We start from the raw sequence: 14,018 nt of genomic DNA on the forward strand, positions 1-14,018 counted from the left end.
AGCCCAAGAGCTGCACGCTGCAGCCACTTGACATATTGCTCATTTCCTCCCAAACTTGTTGAAATTCAAGCCAACCCATCTTCCTAAGTGAAACACTAACCAGCAGCGCTGCATCGGGATAGATGATAGCTGTTAATTACGTACACCAAGGAGCGTGTGGCACTTTGGCTCTGCTGCAAGGGCTGCTCCCTGGGAAAAGGAACTTTGATCAAAGCTCCAGGACTCCTCCACGGAGCGTGGAAAGCCAACACTGTGACCTTATGGAAACCTCTCAAATCCCACTATGGAGGTACTGCTTAATTTGTCTCCAGATTTTTACGTGCAAGGCTCTATCCAGAATGCATTTCATTTGTAGTGCTACCTTTGTTATTCACATGGCACTTCAGCTCACACAGGCAGAGTTTGGCAGGCGGAGCACACAGCAAACACACAGACACAAAATGGCCATTTTTCTTCCAAATGTCCACTTCCAAATGACTTTTGTGCTCCAGTAAAAATTTATATGTATACATACATAAAAAAATATATATACACACACACACACAGAACATATACAAACATATGCATATGCACACACACGCAGAGCTACATCTGACAGCTGTAAAGGTCTTACAAACAGCCTCAGCCTTTCAGACCAGGCCATGCACAAGGTCACCCCCACTCAGGACAGGCAGCACGCAGGTCCTGGTGCTGTGCAATGACAGCCCGAGTCCTCGGTCGCTGGCACACTCCTCCTAGCTCAGAAACAACCCCAGAATGCACGTGCCCAGGTGCTGTGCTCCTCTCTTCACTGACGATGGAGCTCCCAGAACACAACACTGGTCAGATCCTGCACTGCCTGCCCATCAGCTCCCAGAGGCACTAAGCAGCTCATTTACGGATCTCCTGCCTCCAGCTGCTATCCTCATCTTCAGTGGACAAGTTCCCTCTGCTAGCTTCTGTCTGCTTTGAATACATCAACAGAACCCTTTGATGTCAAAATATTCTCAGCAATTAGATCTCCTCTATTTCTTTTTGCCTTCCTAATTATCCTTTTAACTGCCTTCTGCTTATTTTAATAGATCTTCCTATCCTCCTCCTTTGCAGACTGTTTATACTCTTTAAAAGCCTACTGCTTACTGCTTCTAATACTGTTTACATCTCCATTTAGCCACCTCAGCTCACTCACTGCTTTTTGCCTGATTCCGGAGTTAACCGGGGGAAATTTCCTCCCTGATCTTACAACAGTTTGCAAATACCCCCTGTTTCTTTCTCCAATACATCGCCCCTCATCTGCATGAAGGAGCAAAGCCTCCTCCAGACCACGAGGAAAAACCCATATTGAGATACAGTGCTGCATGCACACTTCCCTCTGTGCTACGCCCACCGTTCCTGTACCAGGAATATTAAGCAGATTATTAATGACTGTGTCCCATGTGCTCCCTAACTAACTTATTCATTATCATTTCCTGCCTGAAAAGGTAAACAAACAGAATCATAGAACCACAGCCTTTTGTGCTCAGCGTTACAGGAAGTTACCTATTGCTTTCATTAGTTGTATCTCTACCAAGTGAAAGAAAAGAGTTGCCTGCACTTCGGTTTCATGCGTCAGCTTATGCTTCCAGCATCTGAAGTGAGCTTACAAGCAGGAGGGGACCAACTTTTTACACGATCTGACAGTGACAGGACAAAGGAGAATGGCTTTAAACTAACAGAGGGGAGATTTAGGTTAGACGTGAGGGGGAAATCCTTCCTGCAGAGGGTGGTGAGGCCCCGGCACTGTTACCCAGAGCTGTGGGTGCCCATCCCTGGAGGCACTCAAGGCCGGGTTGGATAGGCCAGGGGCAAACTGAGCTGGTGTGGGCAACCCTGCCATGGGTTGACTGGGTTGGTTGGTACTGGGTGACCTTTAATGTCCCCTCCAACCAAAGCCACTCAGTGACCTATGGCTCTACGCTGGGAGGAACATGTGTCACAAGGTGACAGCGGCCCAGGAGGACGGGAGGGGCTGGTGCACCCCAAGGGTTTGGAAGAGAAGGTAATGCTGGGTTCACCCAAGGAAACGGCAAATTCACGTCGCATTTCACTAACAATTCCAGTGGGGAAAACAGGTCAGGGCCGCGGTGTAAGGATGAACACTCATCTTTGGTTCAGCAGACTGAGGAGCACAGCATGGTTTGAAGAACAGGAGCCTGGTTTGAAGAACAGTGGATGCAGGGAGCAGTAATTGAGTTTCTCTTGCTAATGACAGAGGTTCAGACAGGCTCTGGCTCGGGAAGTCCCCACACCATTATCCGACAGGAGCGAGTATATTAAAGGCTCACTCAATATTTTCTCTGTTCGTTATAATCCTTCCCCAGCCATCTGCTGCTGGACACTGGGAAACAGGATACCAAAAGAGAGGGACAGAGAGCGAGATCTTTTGTTTAAACCACAGAATAGCCCTTCTTTATAACATAACAGCAATTCTCCCTTCTAACCGCTCAGCTCTGCCAGAAAACACTGAAACACGTATTCCATGGATGCAGAGAATAAGTGAAGGCATCGAGATCTGCAGCGTCCACACTTTCCCTTGGTACTTTGCTCTAATGGCCTATCTCCCCTGCTGCTCCAAATTTCCACCTCCAGCTCATAAAAATATTTTTGTTTCTTCATTTTGTCATCTGAACATTTGGATTCAGCTTCCAGGTATTGTTCCTTGCTTTGTGTCTGCTAAAATGAACAGCTATTTGGTACCTGCCTTTTTTTTTTCCCCCCCACAGAGAACCAGCTCTATGAAGGTAGAATCAACAAATGAGATTTTTTGTTCACTCTTATTGTCAGAGAGTTTCCCAAAACACGGTACACGTCCCAAAATGCTTCAGAACAAACACCAACGACTATTTCCCTGGCTTGCTGGATTGCTTCACTCCAACCACACAGCCTGTGTCTTCTCCAACTTTTCAACATCTCTTAAAAATTGGAAATAGAGATATTGTATTAATGCATAAGCAATAAGAAAAGAGAGTCGTGGTTTTCACAAAGCTCTGCACAACCACAATTTGAGCCCCTGGGAACGGGGCTTCTGTCACTGCTTCTGTTGCAGCCACGTCCCTTTCCAACCCCAAGGCTGCTTTGGGATCTCTGCTCTGTCCTGTCTCCCCATCCCTAAAGGATCACACAGGATCTCATAAAATGGTTTGGGTTGGAAGGAACCTTTCAGATCATCTGCCCAAACCTCCTGCTACAGGCAGGGACACCTCCATCTAAACCAGGCTGCTTGCAGCCCCATCCAGCCTGGCCTTGAATGCCTCCATGGAAGGGGCATTCACATCCTCACCGGGCAATCACCTCCAAAGACACAAATCTAGGATTCTCCAAGCCCAACAAAGCTTACCTGATGGAACCCCAGGAGCCTGTGGGCCTCTTGTGACAGCTGGTGACCAACATGTCCCCACTGAGCCTCCAGGGTAACCCCGAGCCTTCTGGCTCCTGTCCCACACAAGTGTGATGTTACAAGGGGCTGCTGGAGCCAAATGCTGTGTGACATCACAGTGCTTCCCCATGCACTCAGCATGACCTCCATCACTGCTTCACAAACGAGCTCAGTTTGTTCAACATTCCCATCGCTTCCTTCCCAGCACTCTGTGCACCTCATGCTCTGCTGTCCCCAGGCTGACATCACGCTAAGATGGGGTGGCAACAGCATCTGCCAGCTTTTCTGGAATGGTCTCAAGATATCCAAAAGGGGATACAAAAATTAATAAAATAAAAAAGGAAGCACAACAGCCACCCTCCCCCCACAGGAGTGCCCTGTGTACAACATCCATCCACCCCGCCTGGAAATGCTCCTGCAGCTCCCAGCTCAGCACCCCTTGCTTAGCAGCAGACCCTTCTGCACACACACTATGAATACATCCCACCTCGTCTTTACAAATAGGGAACAGCAATATTTATTAAACATGTCTAGTTTTTCTGCCTTATTATGCGTTTTAGCTCTCCTAACTCGTGATAAGTCTACACAAACCATTATTAGAATTTCTTTTGTTCCTGATATATTTTCTTTCTGTTCTTTGCAGTGACAGTCACAGATTTTTTTCTCTTGTGTTTTTTAACTTCCTTTATCAGTTTTCTGCACTTGATAACTTCTAACTCAAGGATAACTGTCATTCCTTCCTTTTATTCTTCTTTTTTCCTCCTCATTTTACTACTCACCAGGCTCCGGCACGTGGGAGTAGAAGGATAGGGGAATGCAGGATTCAGTTTCGGAGCAATCTCAAAACTAGAACTGACAACAGATCCTGGAAGTGAAATAAACCATTCGGGGAAAAGTAAAACCCAGGACTGATGTGGCACCCTTGCCTGAAATCCTAAGGCTTCTCCAGAGGCTGCAGGCAGGGGATGAGGGTCCCAAGGCCCACGCCAAAGGAGATGGAGCCCCTGCGAGAGAGCTGGACTCCAACAAAGCCAAAATGAAAACAGATGCCAGCACAGAAAGGCCTATTTAAACTATAGCCTGAGAAAATCAACAGGCACAGGAGAACGCCCAGTTTAAGTAAAGCATTTTCTATTGATGAGGTCATGAGTGTACTGCATCCTTGAAAAACGTTACAGATATTTATAAAACTCAGGTAGGAAACAAAAGACTCGATGCACTGCAGTCCGTATCCCAATTACACAGCAGCGATGGAGCCGACTGCAGAGTGAAGCCCAGTGGGGACCACCATGGCCAAGGGCTGCAGAGCACCCTTACAGCCCAGAGCCCATCTCAAATCCTGCTACAGCTCCAGCACAGGGATGGCATTAACATTTAGGCAGTGTCACAGAAGACCAGAAAGGCTGGGGGTTGTTCCTGCAGTTCTGTCTGCTGATGTTCTAGGAGAGCTGACTGCTGCAGGAGCGACGCTCTGGATCTCAGCTCCCTGCATGATGTCTTCAGGAAATGCAAACGTTCTTGAGTCCCACATGGCCACCCGTGGCAGGAGCAGGAGGAAGCCACGTGGTGGAGGTCCTCCCTCCACCACTGAACCCTGCTGCTCCCCACCTCCAGCAGCCAGGAGGGGTGACCACAGGCCCAGCTCTGCTGCAATGCCCCAGCACCTCAAACCCAAACTCTTCCTAACACAACAGCCATGCAAGAAGTACATTCAGCTAGGATTTAACTAAAGAAGAGGAAACTTAAGTGGGAGAATTTGTTAAAAGGAAGGTCACTGGTGCAGTTCAAAAGGTGAGAGGCAGCAGGTGAGGTGGAGAACTTGGTGAGGACAGTTTTCATCTGTCAAAGTCTGGTTAAAACAGCAGAGTAAAAAGAGCCATTAAAAACAGAAAAACACGCTCACGGAAGAGTGCAAACTCACTGAAGCTAAATTTAAAGCCATCAGAGGCCAATGAAAAAAAGAAAAGATTTTGAGAAAGAGGTCATTAAAGGAATAAAAATTAATTTCAGTAATAACAAAATCAAGCACATAAGCATCACAAGTCAAATTCTGGCATAACTCAAGCTCTGAAGGAACACAGCCTGATAACTTCTTTGCACCAGTGAAAGGGCTCAGGAATTCCCTTCCTGGACTGAATGACCTGAGGATCCACTTCACACTACAGGGTCACCAGAAGAAGTAAACCTACCTAACAAAATTACCAGTTAAAGAACAGCTACAGGGCAAGACAGTATCCATTCAAAAGCCTTAAAGACATGAAGCTACAACTGCTTAGCTACCACGAACTCACTTGTATCAGGTTGCCCAAGGAGGCTGTGGATGCCCCATCCCTGCAGGCATTCAAGGCCAGGCTGGATGTGGCTCTGGGCAGCCTGGGCTGCTGGTTGGCGACCTGCACACAGCAGGGGGTGGGAACTGGATGAGCACTGTGGGCCTTTGCAACCCAGGCCATTCTAGGATTCTATGATCAAGGTTTTAAAAGGAGAGACCCAAAGAATACAACTGCAGAACTTGAGTTCTGTAGCTGAAAAGTTATTACAAACAGAATATCTGACAAAAAGGACACAACAGGAGCAAGCACAGCTTTGCAGACAGCCATAGTTCACAGAACTACTAGATGGCTGGAAAGGATGAATGAGCAAGTAGAAAAGAATGAGTGAGAGATGCAGTCCACCCAAATTTCCAAGTCTTAGCCAAGTTTCCTCTAGAAACAGCAAGCTTACCCACAGTGCTGTCATACACTCAGAACAGAAAGAAAGAAACCATCCCATTGATAAACGACTGATTAAAAGAGAATAAAGGGCAGGAATAGTCTGATACTGTAAGTGGGACCAGGCAGACACCTGCTCAGTGCACCAAGTGAGACATGGAGAAAGGGATGGAGTCAGCAAGGCTGTGGACAAGATGTTCCTGAGGCCAATCCAAGCAGCAACAACCACATGATGAAGAAAAGTGGGTGGCATAAGAGGGGATGCAATTCTGCATGGATACACGCAAAGCAATACATACACAGAAAAGCAATGACACACACAAAATAAAGGCATCTAAATTAGCCATTAGCATTCACAAAAGCAACTGAGGAGTCGCTGAGGGCACTCCTCCAGCAGTGTGAGCCTGATGGTGGCCAGCACAGCAAGTGAAACAATTAATTAGCAAAGGAACAGAGAAGGCACCAACACATACTGCCAAATCCACAGCACCATAAAGAGTTCTGGTGATCCTGCCTCAAAATGACTGCAGAAAGAGAACTGGAAGAGCAAATTCCTTTTCGTGCTCCTCTTTACTGAAATAAATGGCAGCCACAGTGAGCACACAACTCGTCTCAGTGCTCAGTAATGCCTGGCTACTGAAAACCCCCCTTAACGATGGCCTGCAGCACTGCTGAGGCTTGAGGAGCATCCACAGAGTTGTGCAGTGCTGTGAAACAGAAGTGAGAGGGAAACCACTGTGTGCTGTGCCTGCCGGAGTAGAAAATGAAGTTAATATTAATAAGGCATCTGTCCCACAACAGACACAGGTCTAAGGCAGGTCCTGCCCTGCAGAACTCACTGCCAAAGCTGCAGGCTCACAAGAAAACCTGGAAGACAGTGCTGCAAACTCCTTCCTGATTTACAAAGTTGGTTGCCACTCAACCAACGCAAACCAAAGCCTGACAACCAAACGTAAGGTTTCACCCTATGGCAGAGGGCATAAAAACACCTGGGGGGGGTGAGAGGAGAGAATCCACCCACCTAGCACCAACCTGAGACAGCATGGGGAGCAGAAAGCTCCTGCAAAGACATGTCTGCAGATGTGCTTGGAGCAAACATTCCACAAGGCCTCGAAATATAGCCAGTGCAAGGCAACAGGGCAGAAAGTTAAAGGAAAATGCAGGACGATGAATTCGCAGAGGTGTCCAAGAGGGGAAAAATGGTTACGATCCAACACCTCACCTTCTTTGTGAAAATTATTAGTAGTCCTTGCACAGAAATTTGTAATGGAGCCTGGGTGTTTGCTGGGTGTGCAGCCCCACAGCCTCCACCCAAAGAGGATGCTCTTTGAATCAGTTTTGCTCCATTGCGGGTCAAGTTTAAAAGCCCTACACTTTCCCCAAAAAGAAAGAACAGCCCCAAAGTTTACAGCTCGCTGTTATGACTACGTGGAAAACCTCACAAAAATAACTGGACAGAAAGTTTAGAAATTACGATGACCTAAAAAAAAAGTAAAAAAAAAACAACAGAAGAAGTTTCTGCAATTTGCTTTTGAAAAAAAATTCCTATGGCTTTTTTTGGTTTGTGGGATCATTAAAATAGCTAAGCTGGGAACGTCATTCCCTTCGTGGGTTCTGCTAGGAAGGAGTGCCTTTGGGTAACAGTGGGGATGTTTATAGGGGAAGAAAGGCTTTTTGTTAATAAATTCATTCAACTATTGAGATGCAAAATACACCAAATGGTTATTTATATAACAAACTATTATAACACGATCAAACCTAAATTAATAAAAGAGAAAAAAACACTTTGGCAGAAAAGAAACTAAAATGTATTATTTCTGGTGCCAGAACCATTCCGTATGAAAGCATGTATTAATGGAATATATTCCTTGTATTTATTGCACAAGGGCCCTCTTGCCATAGAGGGAGTTAAGGTGGAAGGACTGTGTGTTTTGGAAATGCTGGCCTAACACTTGAAAATTACATAAATCCAGAGGAGACAGATAACTTTTTTTTTCTATTTTTGGGTGGGAGGAAGGAAGAGGCTTGAAAAATGTAAATATTCTAGTGCCATTTTTCCTCCAGAATGATGTTTTCTCCATGATAATATTCTGTTAACAAAATTAAATCCTCTGTCCTGCAGAGTCAAAGGGATAGGCTGAAGCAGAGGACTGAGGTAGCATTTTAATGACTTCAGTCAAAATACTTGTGGGGAAATTGAACCACGAGCATAAATCCCTGCAGGACAAGCCCTTATGTGGATTCCTAAGCAGAATAAAATTTGAAGCATTGGAAGAAGAAGGAAAAAAAAAAAAAAAAAAAACAAAAAAAAAAAAAAGAACACATCCTATGAGGAAAAGTCAAGACACAAATGGAAAATTCCTTCCTGGCTCCATGGATGCTAATTGCATATCTTCTGCTAGGAGCCAAGGATCATAGATTTCTACATATATATTTAATTAGGTTAATTTGTAAAACGTAGACATATGTCTGCTTAAGGTAGACAGGAACATTTCATTTTATACATTTTAAATATCACCTAATGAACTGCAACACAAGCAGTGTTTATGCTGGAACAGGAAGGCCAGAGAGTTCTTTGTAAGAGAGGAAAGCACAAACATACACGAATTAGACAAACATTCACAATGTGTGACTGCTATCTACACAACATTATCACAAATCAAAAGCAATGGCCCATCCTCAGTAAATTTACTTTTTAGCAAATAAACCAATTAAGATGTTAAAAAACAACAACAACAACAAAAAAAACACTTAAATACATGCAAGGTTTCAGGAAGAGGGACTCTAGTGCTTGTCAATTTGGAGATGTTTTTTCTCATCTACAAATGGCGAGAACACGTCCACTGAGCACAGGATGCTCCAATGGACTCATTCCTACATCCCTCCAATATCCACAACGCATTTCTAGAAGCACGAATTACACCAGCACCCTCAGACCACACATTACAATCCCAACCCCACCAACTTGCTCCAGACACACTGTGCCTCCTGACCCCAGGAATGGCAGGTCCCCCTCCAGGGCCATCTCTGTGGCAATACCCTACCAAGCACAATTCAAGAGAAATGCTAATTCTAACTGTTGTTATCACCACCCAGCCAAGTTTGTAGATCTTTAAAATAAAGCCAGATAAGAAGGTAAAAATACCCCTCCCTAAGCTCAGTATGCAGTATGCCTTGGTGGCATTAACCATCAGCAGATAACCAAAGCCACATGCTGTGAAACAGTCCGAACATAAGAGTCAAAATTAATTCCACACCAATTCCACCAGCTCATGTTCATCCCTGCAGCATAAGGGCCACTGACCACTGGTCTTCACCCATTCCAGATGCCATTGTCAGCACAGCAGTCCCCAGGATGCACTCGAGCATCTTGAGATCCCAGCATGGGCTCCTGCTGATGGCATCACCGGAATGCTCAGAGCAATCCCAATGATTACTGCACCCACATGTGGAGTCCTGCTGGAATACGTCCAAAGGAGGGACACAATAATGATCCCAAGGATGTAACACCTCCTTGTGAGTACAGGCTGAGAGCTGGGGCTGTGCAGCCTGGAGAAGAGAAGGCTGTGGGAGCTGAGAGTGCCCTGTCAGAGAAGGAAGGGGACAGACTCCTTAGCTTTGTCTGCTATGACAGCACAAGGGGAAATGGTTTCCAGTTAAAAGAGGGGAGATTTTGACCAGACATAAGAGAGAAGGTTGTTTACTTGTTTTTTTACACTCAGGGCAGTAAGGCACTGCACAGGTTGCCCAGAGAGGCGGTGATGCCCCCTCCCTGCAGACAACTAGGGTCAGGCTGGAAGGGGCTGAGAGCACTGATGGAGCTGTGGATGTCTCTGTGCACTGCAGGGAGTGGGACCAGACTGCCTTTAAGGGTTCCTTCCAACTCAAACGATTCCATGATTCCCAACGGGGCTTCCAGCTCTCCTCCACCATGTGCCCGACCCAAACCCAGCTGTGCCTCTCCACACGGGTTTCAAAAACACATACAGAAATCTGAGAAGGTATTTTGTCTCCAGCAAATAATTATCCTCTAACCTTACAACCGTTTCTTCTCATCCTCAAAACGATGAGTTATCAGGAATGCTGGTAAAAGCTGAAGATTTGCAGCTCCCAGACTGAAGACCTCAAGTGACAGCTTTACACCCCAACGCCTGCAGCCACCCTGGAGTTTCAAGCTACATATGGCTCTACCAAGGCAGCTCGTGCACAATGGCTAAGGCCACCTCAGCTCTATCTTAATGCACACCCAGCAGTCTAAATACAAGGAATCATAGTTAAAATAGTAACAAAAACAACAACAACAAAGACAAATGATCAAAACAGCCACCTCTGGGATCTGCTTTGGAGCGCTCACAGCCGCCCCGCTCTGTGCTCCCCACAGCCTCCCGCACCACAGCACTGCCGGCTCTGGCCGCAGAGTTTTGAGCACTGAGGTTTAATACTTCCATAAATAGGCCCAGAGCAATGAAACGCTTATACTAAAATCGTTCTCCCCACGCTGTAAGCAGAACCTAAATGACGGGCCTTCAACGCAAGCAGACCCAAGTTCTGCTGAAAACTTTGCTTCTGCTGTTATTTTCAGACAGGGAAGGACACCTACACCCACACGGAGTGAAAAAATTAACTTTTGAAATATTACTCGCAGCCTGAATATACCCAGCAAAACAGAACTGCAATGAGCACTATGAACAGAGGCCTGAGGACGCGGCGGTGCCACGCAGACCTGCTGAGCCTGCTGGCAAGGAGGCTTAGTTCCACGGAATCACAGCAGGGCTGTTTGTAAGCTCTCCTAAAGTACTGCAAGGCTGCAATGAGGATCCCCCACAGCATTCCCTTCTCCAGGCTGAACGCCCCCAGATCCTCAGCCTTTCTTCACAGAGGTGCTCCAGCCCTCTGAGCACCCTACTGGCCCTTTGTGATTTCCTTCTGCCCCTTGCTGAGATGCTGAGAGTCACGCAATACCATCCCCAATGTCTGAGCAACGCCCAGGATACCGAAGCTCACTGAGCCCCCACATTTACAACCTGAGGCCTGGTCAGTACAGGGCCAAAGGCCCAGGCAGTGCCCAGCCTCCCCTGAGGCCTCCGTCCTCCATCGATACACCCAGCCTCCCAGACACGTCTGTATGCATAACCATACACACAGGTATTGATTCCTCCTACACACAATGGCTCCTCAACAGCGTCAGCAGCCCCCACCTCTGCTCTGCGTGCTGATATTTGTCAGCCAGCATCAGGATACACACCATCTCCAGTCATTGCTTTTCCACTTCCAGCATCATTTTTCAAGTAATGCCAGCCAAATATAGATGTGAAACAAACAGCAGTACCGTAAATTACAAGCAAGGAACCTTGCCTGTGTAATTAAATCTTTACAGATACAGTGCACCGGCTAAGCCTTTCTAACATGCATATTAAGGAGTGCCCTGGCAATACAAGTTAGAGAAACAACAACTGAGAAGGGTTCCTAAGAACAGCTGCCCCAGCAGAACACCAGGTGTGGTGACACTGGTCCCACCACCAAAACACACTGCGCATGACTGCCTCACAGCAATCCAGATATACCATAAACCAGCCACACTGCCTGCAGCACTGCTCTGATCCCATCCAGGAGTCATCTGGACCCACTGCTGCTTTGACTTCCACAGGGAGCTGTGTAACTGCCGCGCTTCCACTCTCTGAGCTACCTAACAACATCCCAGTTGGAGCAAAGGCTCTCAGTACATCAGCATGAATGTTCAGATGAGTTAATATACCAGAGCCAACTGCCCATCAGTTGCACCCTCAAAACAATTAAACGTAGAGCACAAAACTAATTCCACATCTGCACTGAAGCGGCTTAAGTAAGGGTGCAGAGCCAAATCTCTTAACATCAAGAGTTGCTTCTACGCCACTCATAGCCTCAATGTCGCATCCTCTCCCAAAAGGCCTCTGCATGAGAAACATCTCTGCAGCAATGCTTTCTTACACATTTATACCCTAAGTACTGTCAGGGCATAATATCCACATCTCAGGAGACTACCTATATCCATCATTTTGATACCCAGTCGGCACATGCAAATTTCAGACTCTAGCACAGCAACTCCTATGTGCCAAGAGCCAAGCCCCCTGACTGAAGACCAAGGAGAAGGCCAATGCTCACGTCCAACCTCACACAGGACCAGAGTCCCACCAACAGCACAGCAGACAAGGCCCAGGACTGTGGGAGGAGAAGGAAGATTCAAGGTGTAAATAACCAGCATCAACCAAGGGGAGGAAACCCTACCTTTATAAATAGTTTGATGTCTCTAGAGTGCGTTCTTCAGCCATTCCCTTCTTTTGAAGGGAATAAATGTGTATGTGTATATATTGTTTTTCATGACATCATAGGATATCCCAAGTTGAATGGTTTCCACAGGGATCACCAAGCCCAACCCCACACAGCACCACCCAAACCCCAACCCCATGGCTGAGAGTGGTGTCCCAGCACTCCCTGAGCTCAGGGCTTCGTTGTTGCTTCCCTGTGTCTCTTTCCTCCTCCTGGTGCTAAAGCTTAAAAATTCAGCTCTCACGTAGCTGCTGATGAGGCAGAGCTGCTATGACAAGTTGCACCAGTGCTGCATGCCACTAATGAAAGATACATTGCAAATGGTTATTTTTCATATACTATCCATGGTAAACAGCATCATTCATTTCTATTCCCCTGCTCCAGACAAATCAATGATTGTTAATGCAAAGTCAACACGTCCAGATGTAGTTTGCATACCAGTTAACCACTAAATTGGCATCACACAGTACAGAATAATCAAGAGACATTCAAGGAACTAAACAAAAGCAAAAAGGAGGCAGATGACTAGCAATTAATCCATAAAAGACCTTTAAAAATTAGAAACTTCTTCCCTAGAAAACAGTATGCCCAAACGGAACGCACAATTTCAAATGAACTTAACACTGCAGTTTTAACAGCTCAGAAATTCAGAGATTACAAGAAATAAACATCTCCCAGCTCCATTTATTTGTGCTCCTTACCAAAAAGGGACCACAACCTGAGGCCATGCTTGCAGGCCCTGAGAAGGTGCTTTCTGCCGCCGCACGTGCCCCTGCCTACATCAGAGCCTACTTCTGCACACAAGAAGATGCCAAAGTCATGTTGCTGGGCACCACTGTGTGACCAACCCCATCCACATTAGGGTTTTCCACTCCTGAAGCAGCACAATCAGCATGCAACAATTGTCTGTGTGGACCAAGCAGGAACTGGAGCAGCTCACGGAACAGAGCACGAACTGCAGTGCTCTGGGCAGTACCAGCAGAAAACAGTGTGACCCAGCCAGCACATCCTGCTGCACACCCAGCAAGCCTCACACACACAGCAGGGCCATACAAGTTCTGTGGCTGAGTTATCCTGCCCTGCACTGCTTCCAAAATCTATATGACCTTCAGGGTACAGACCCAAATCCTTCCCAGTGCGAGTTGCCAAAATAAAATTTTTAAAAGTTAATTAAATCTAATTTATAGAGCCCTAATTTCTCTGCTGTGCTTGTGTAACTGCAAACTGTGCATCACCGGCCCACGTGATTGCACTGAGACCGGCGCTGCTCACAGCATTATGGCAGTGAAATGTATTTAAATCATCCCAGAGTTCTGCGAGTTGGATTGTAACATTTCATACAGTGCTTGTGTAAATATTATCTACTACTTTAATAATGTTGTGTCTATTTTCATCCCTCGCTGAGGACCGGGGACTCGAAATTCTTCTTTTTGGTCGGTCCTGCACTGAGCTGTGCTGGTATCGTTGTGCTGGGGTGGCTCCTTCACTTCGCATCACTTAAAGTGATAAACAGTGATCAACATTCCCCAAAGAAAAATAATAGTAAAAAAATCCTTTGGAAGCAGATTGCACTGAGAAATTGTGGAAAAAAAAAAAAAACAACAAAA

The 14,018-nt window shown here is 46.3% G+C and overlaps 1 protein-coding gene across 8 annotated transcripts in view; it reads right to left on the minus strand.

The window, feature by feature from the left end:
• ZNF618 (zinc finger protein 618) overlaps window positions 1–3,964 on the minus strand; it is a 128,367-nt gene extending 124,403 nt beyond the window's left edge. For 2 of the 8 annotated variants that reach the window (XM_031556138.1, XM_031556134.1), the window contains exon 1: window positions 3,356–3,964. In XM_031556138.1, coding sequence (XP_031411998.1) covers window positions 3,356–3,667 — 312 coding nt within the window. In that variant the 5' untranslated portion in view covers window positions 3,668–3,964. The remainder of the gene's footprint in view (window positions 1–3,355) is intronic. The other 6 variants (XM_031556133.1, XM_031556132.1, XM_031556135.1 and 3 more) reach the window with 4 other exon arrangements.
• Between the last annotated feature and the right edge of the window lie 10,054 nt (window positions 3,965–14,018).

Source organism: Meleagris gallopavo, chromosome 19 (genome assembly GCF_000146605.3).
Source record: "Meleagris gallopavo isolate NT-WF06-2002-E0010 breed Aviagen turkey brand Nicholas breeding stock chromosome 19, Turkey_5.1, whole genome shotgun sequence".
NCBI classification, from domain to species: Eukaryota; Metazoa; Chordata; class Aves; order Galliformes; family Phasianidae; genus Meleagris; species Meleagris gallopavo.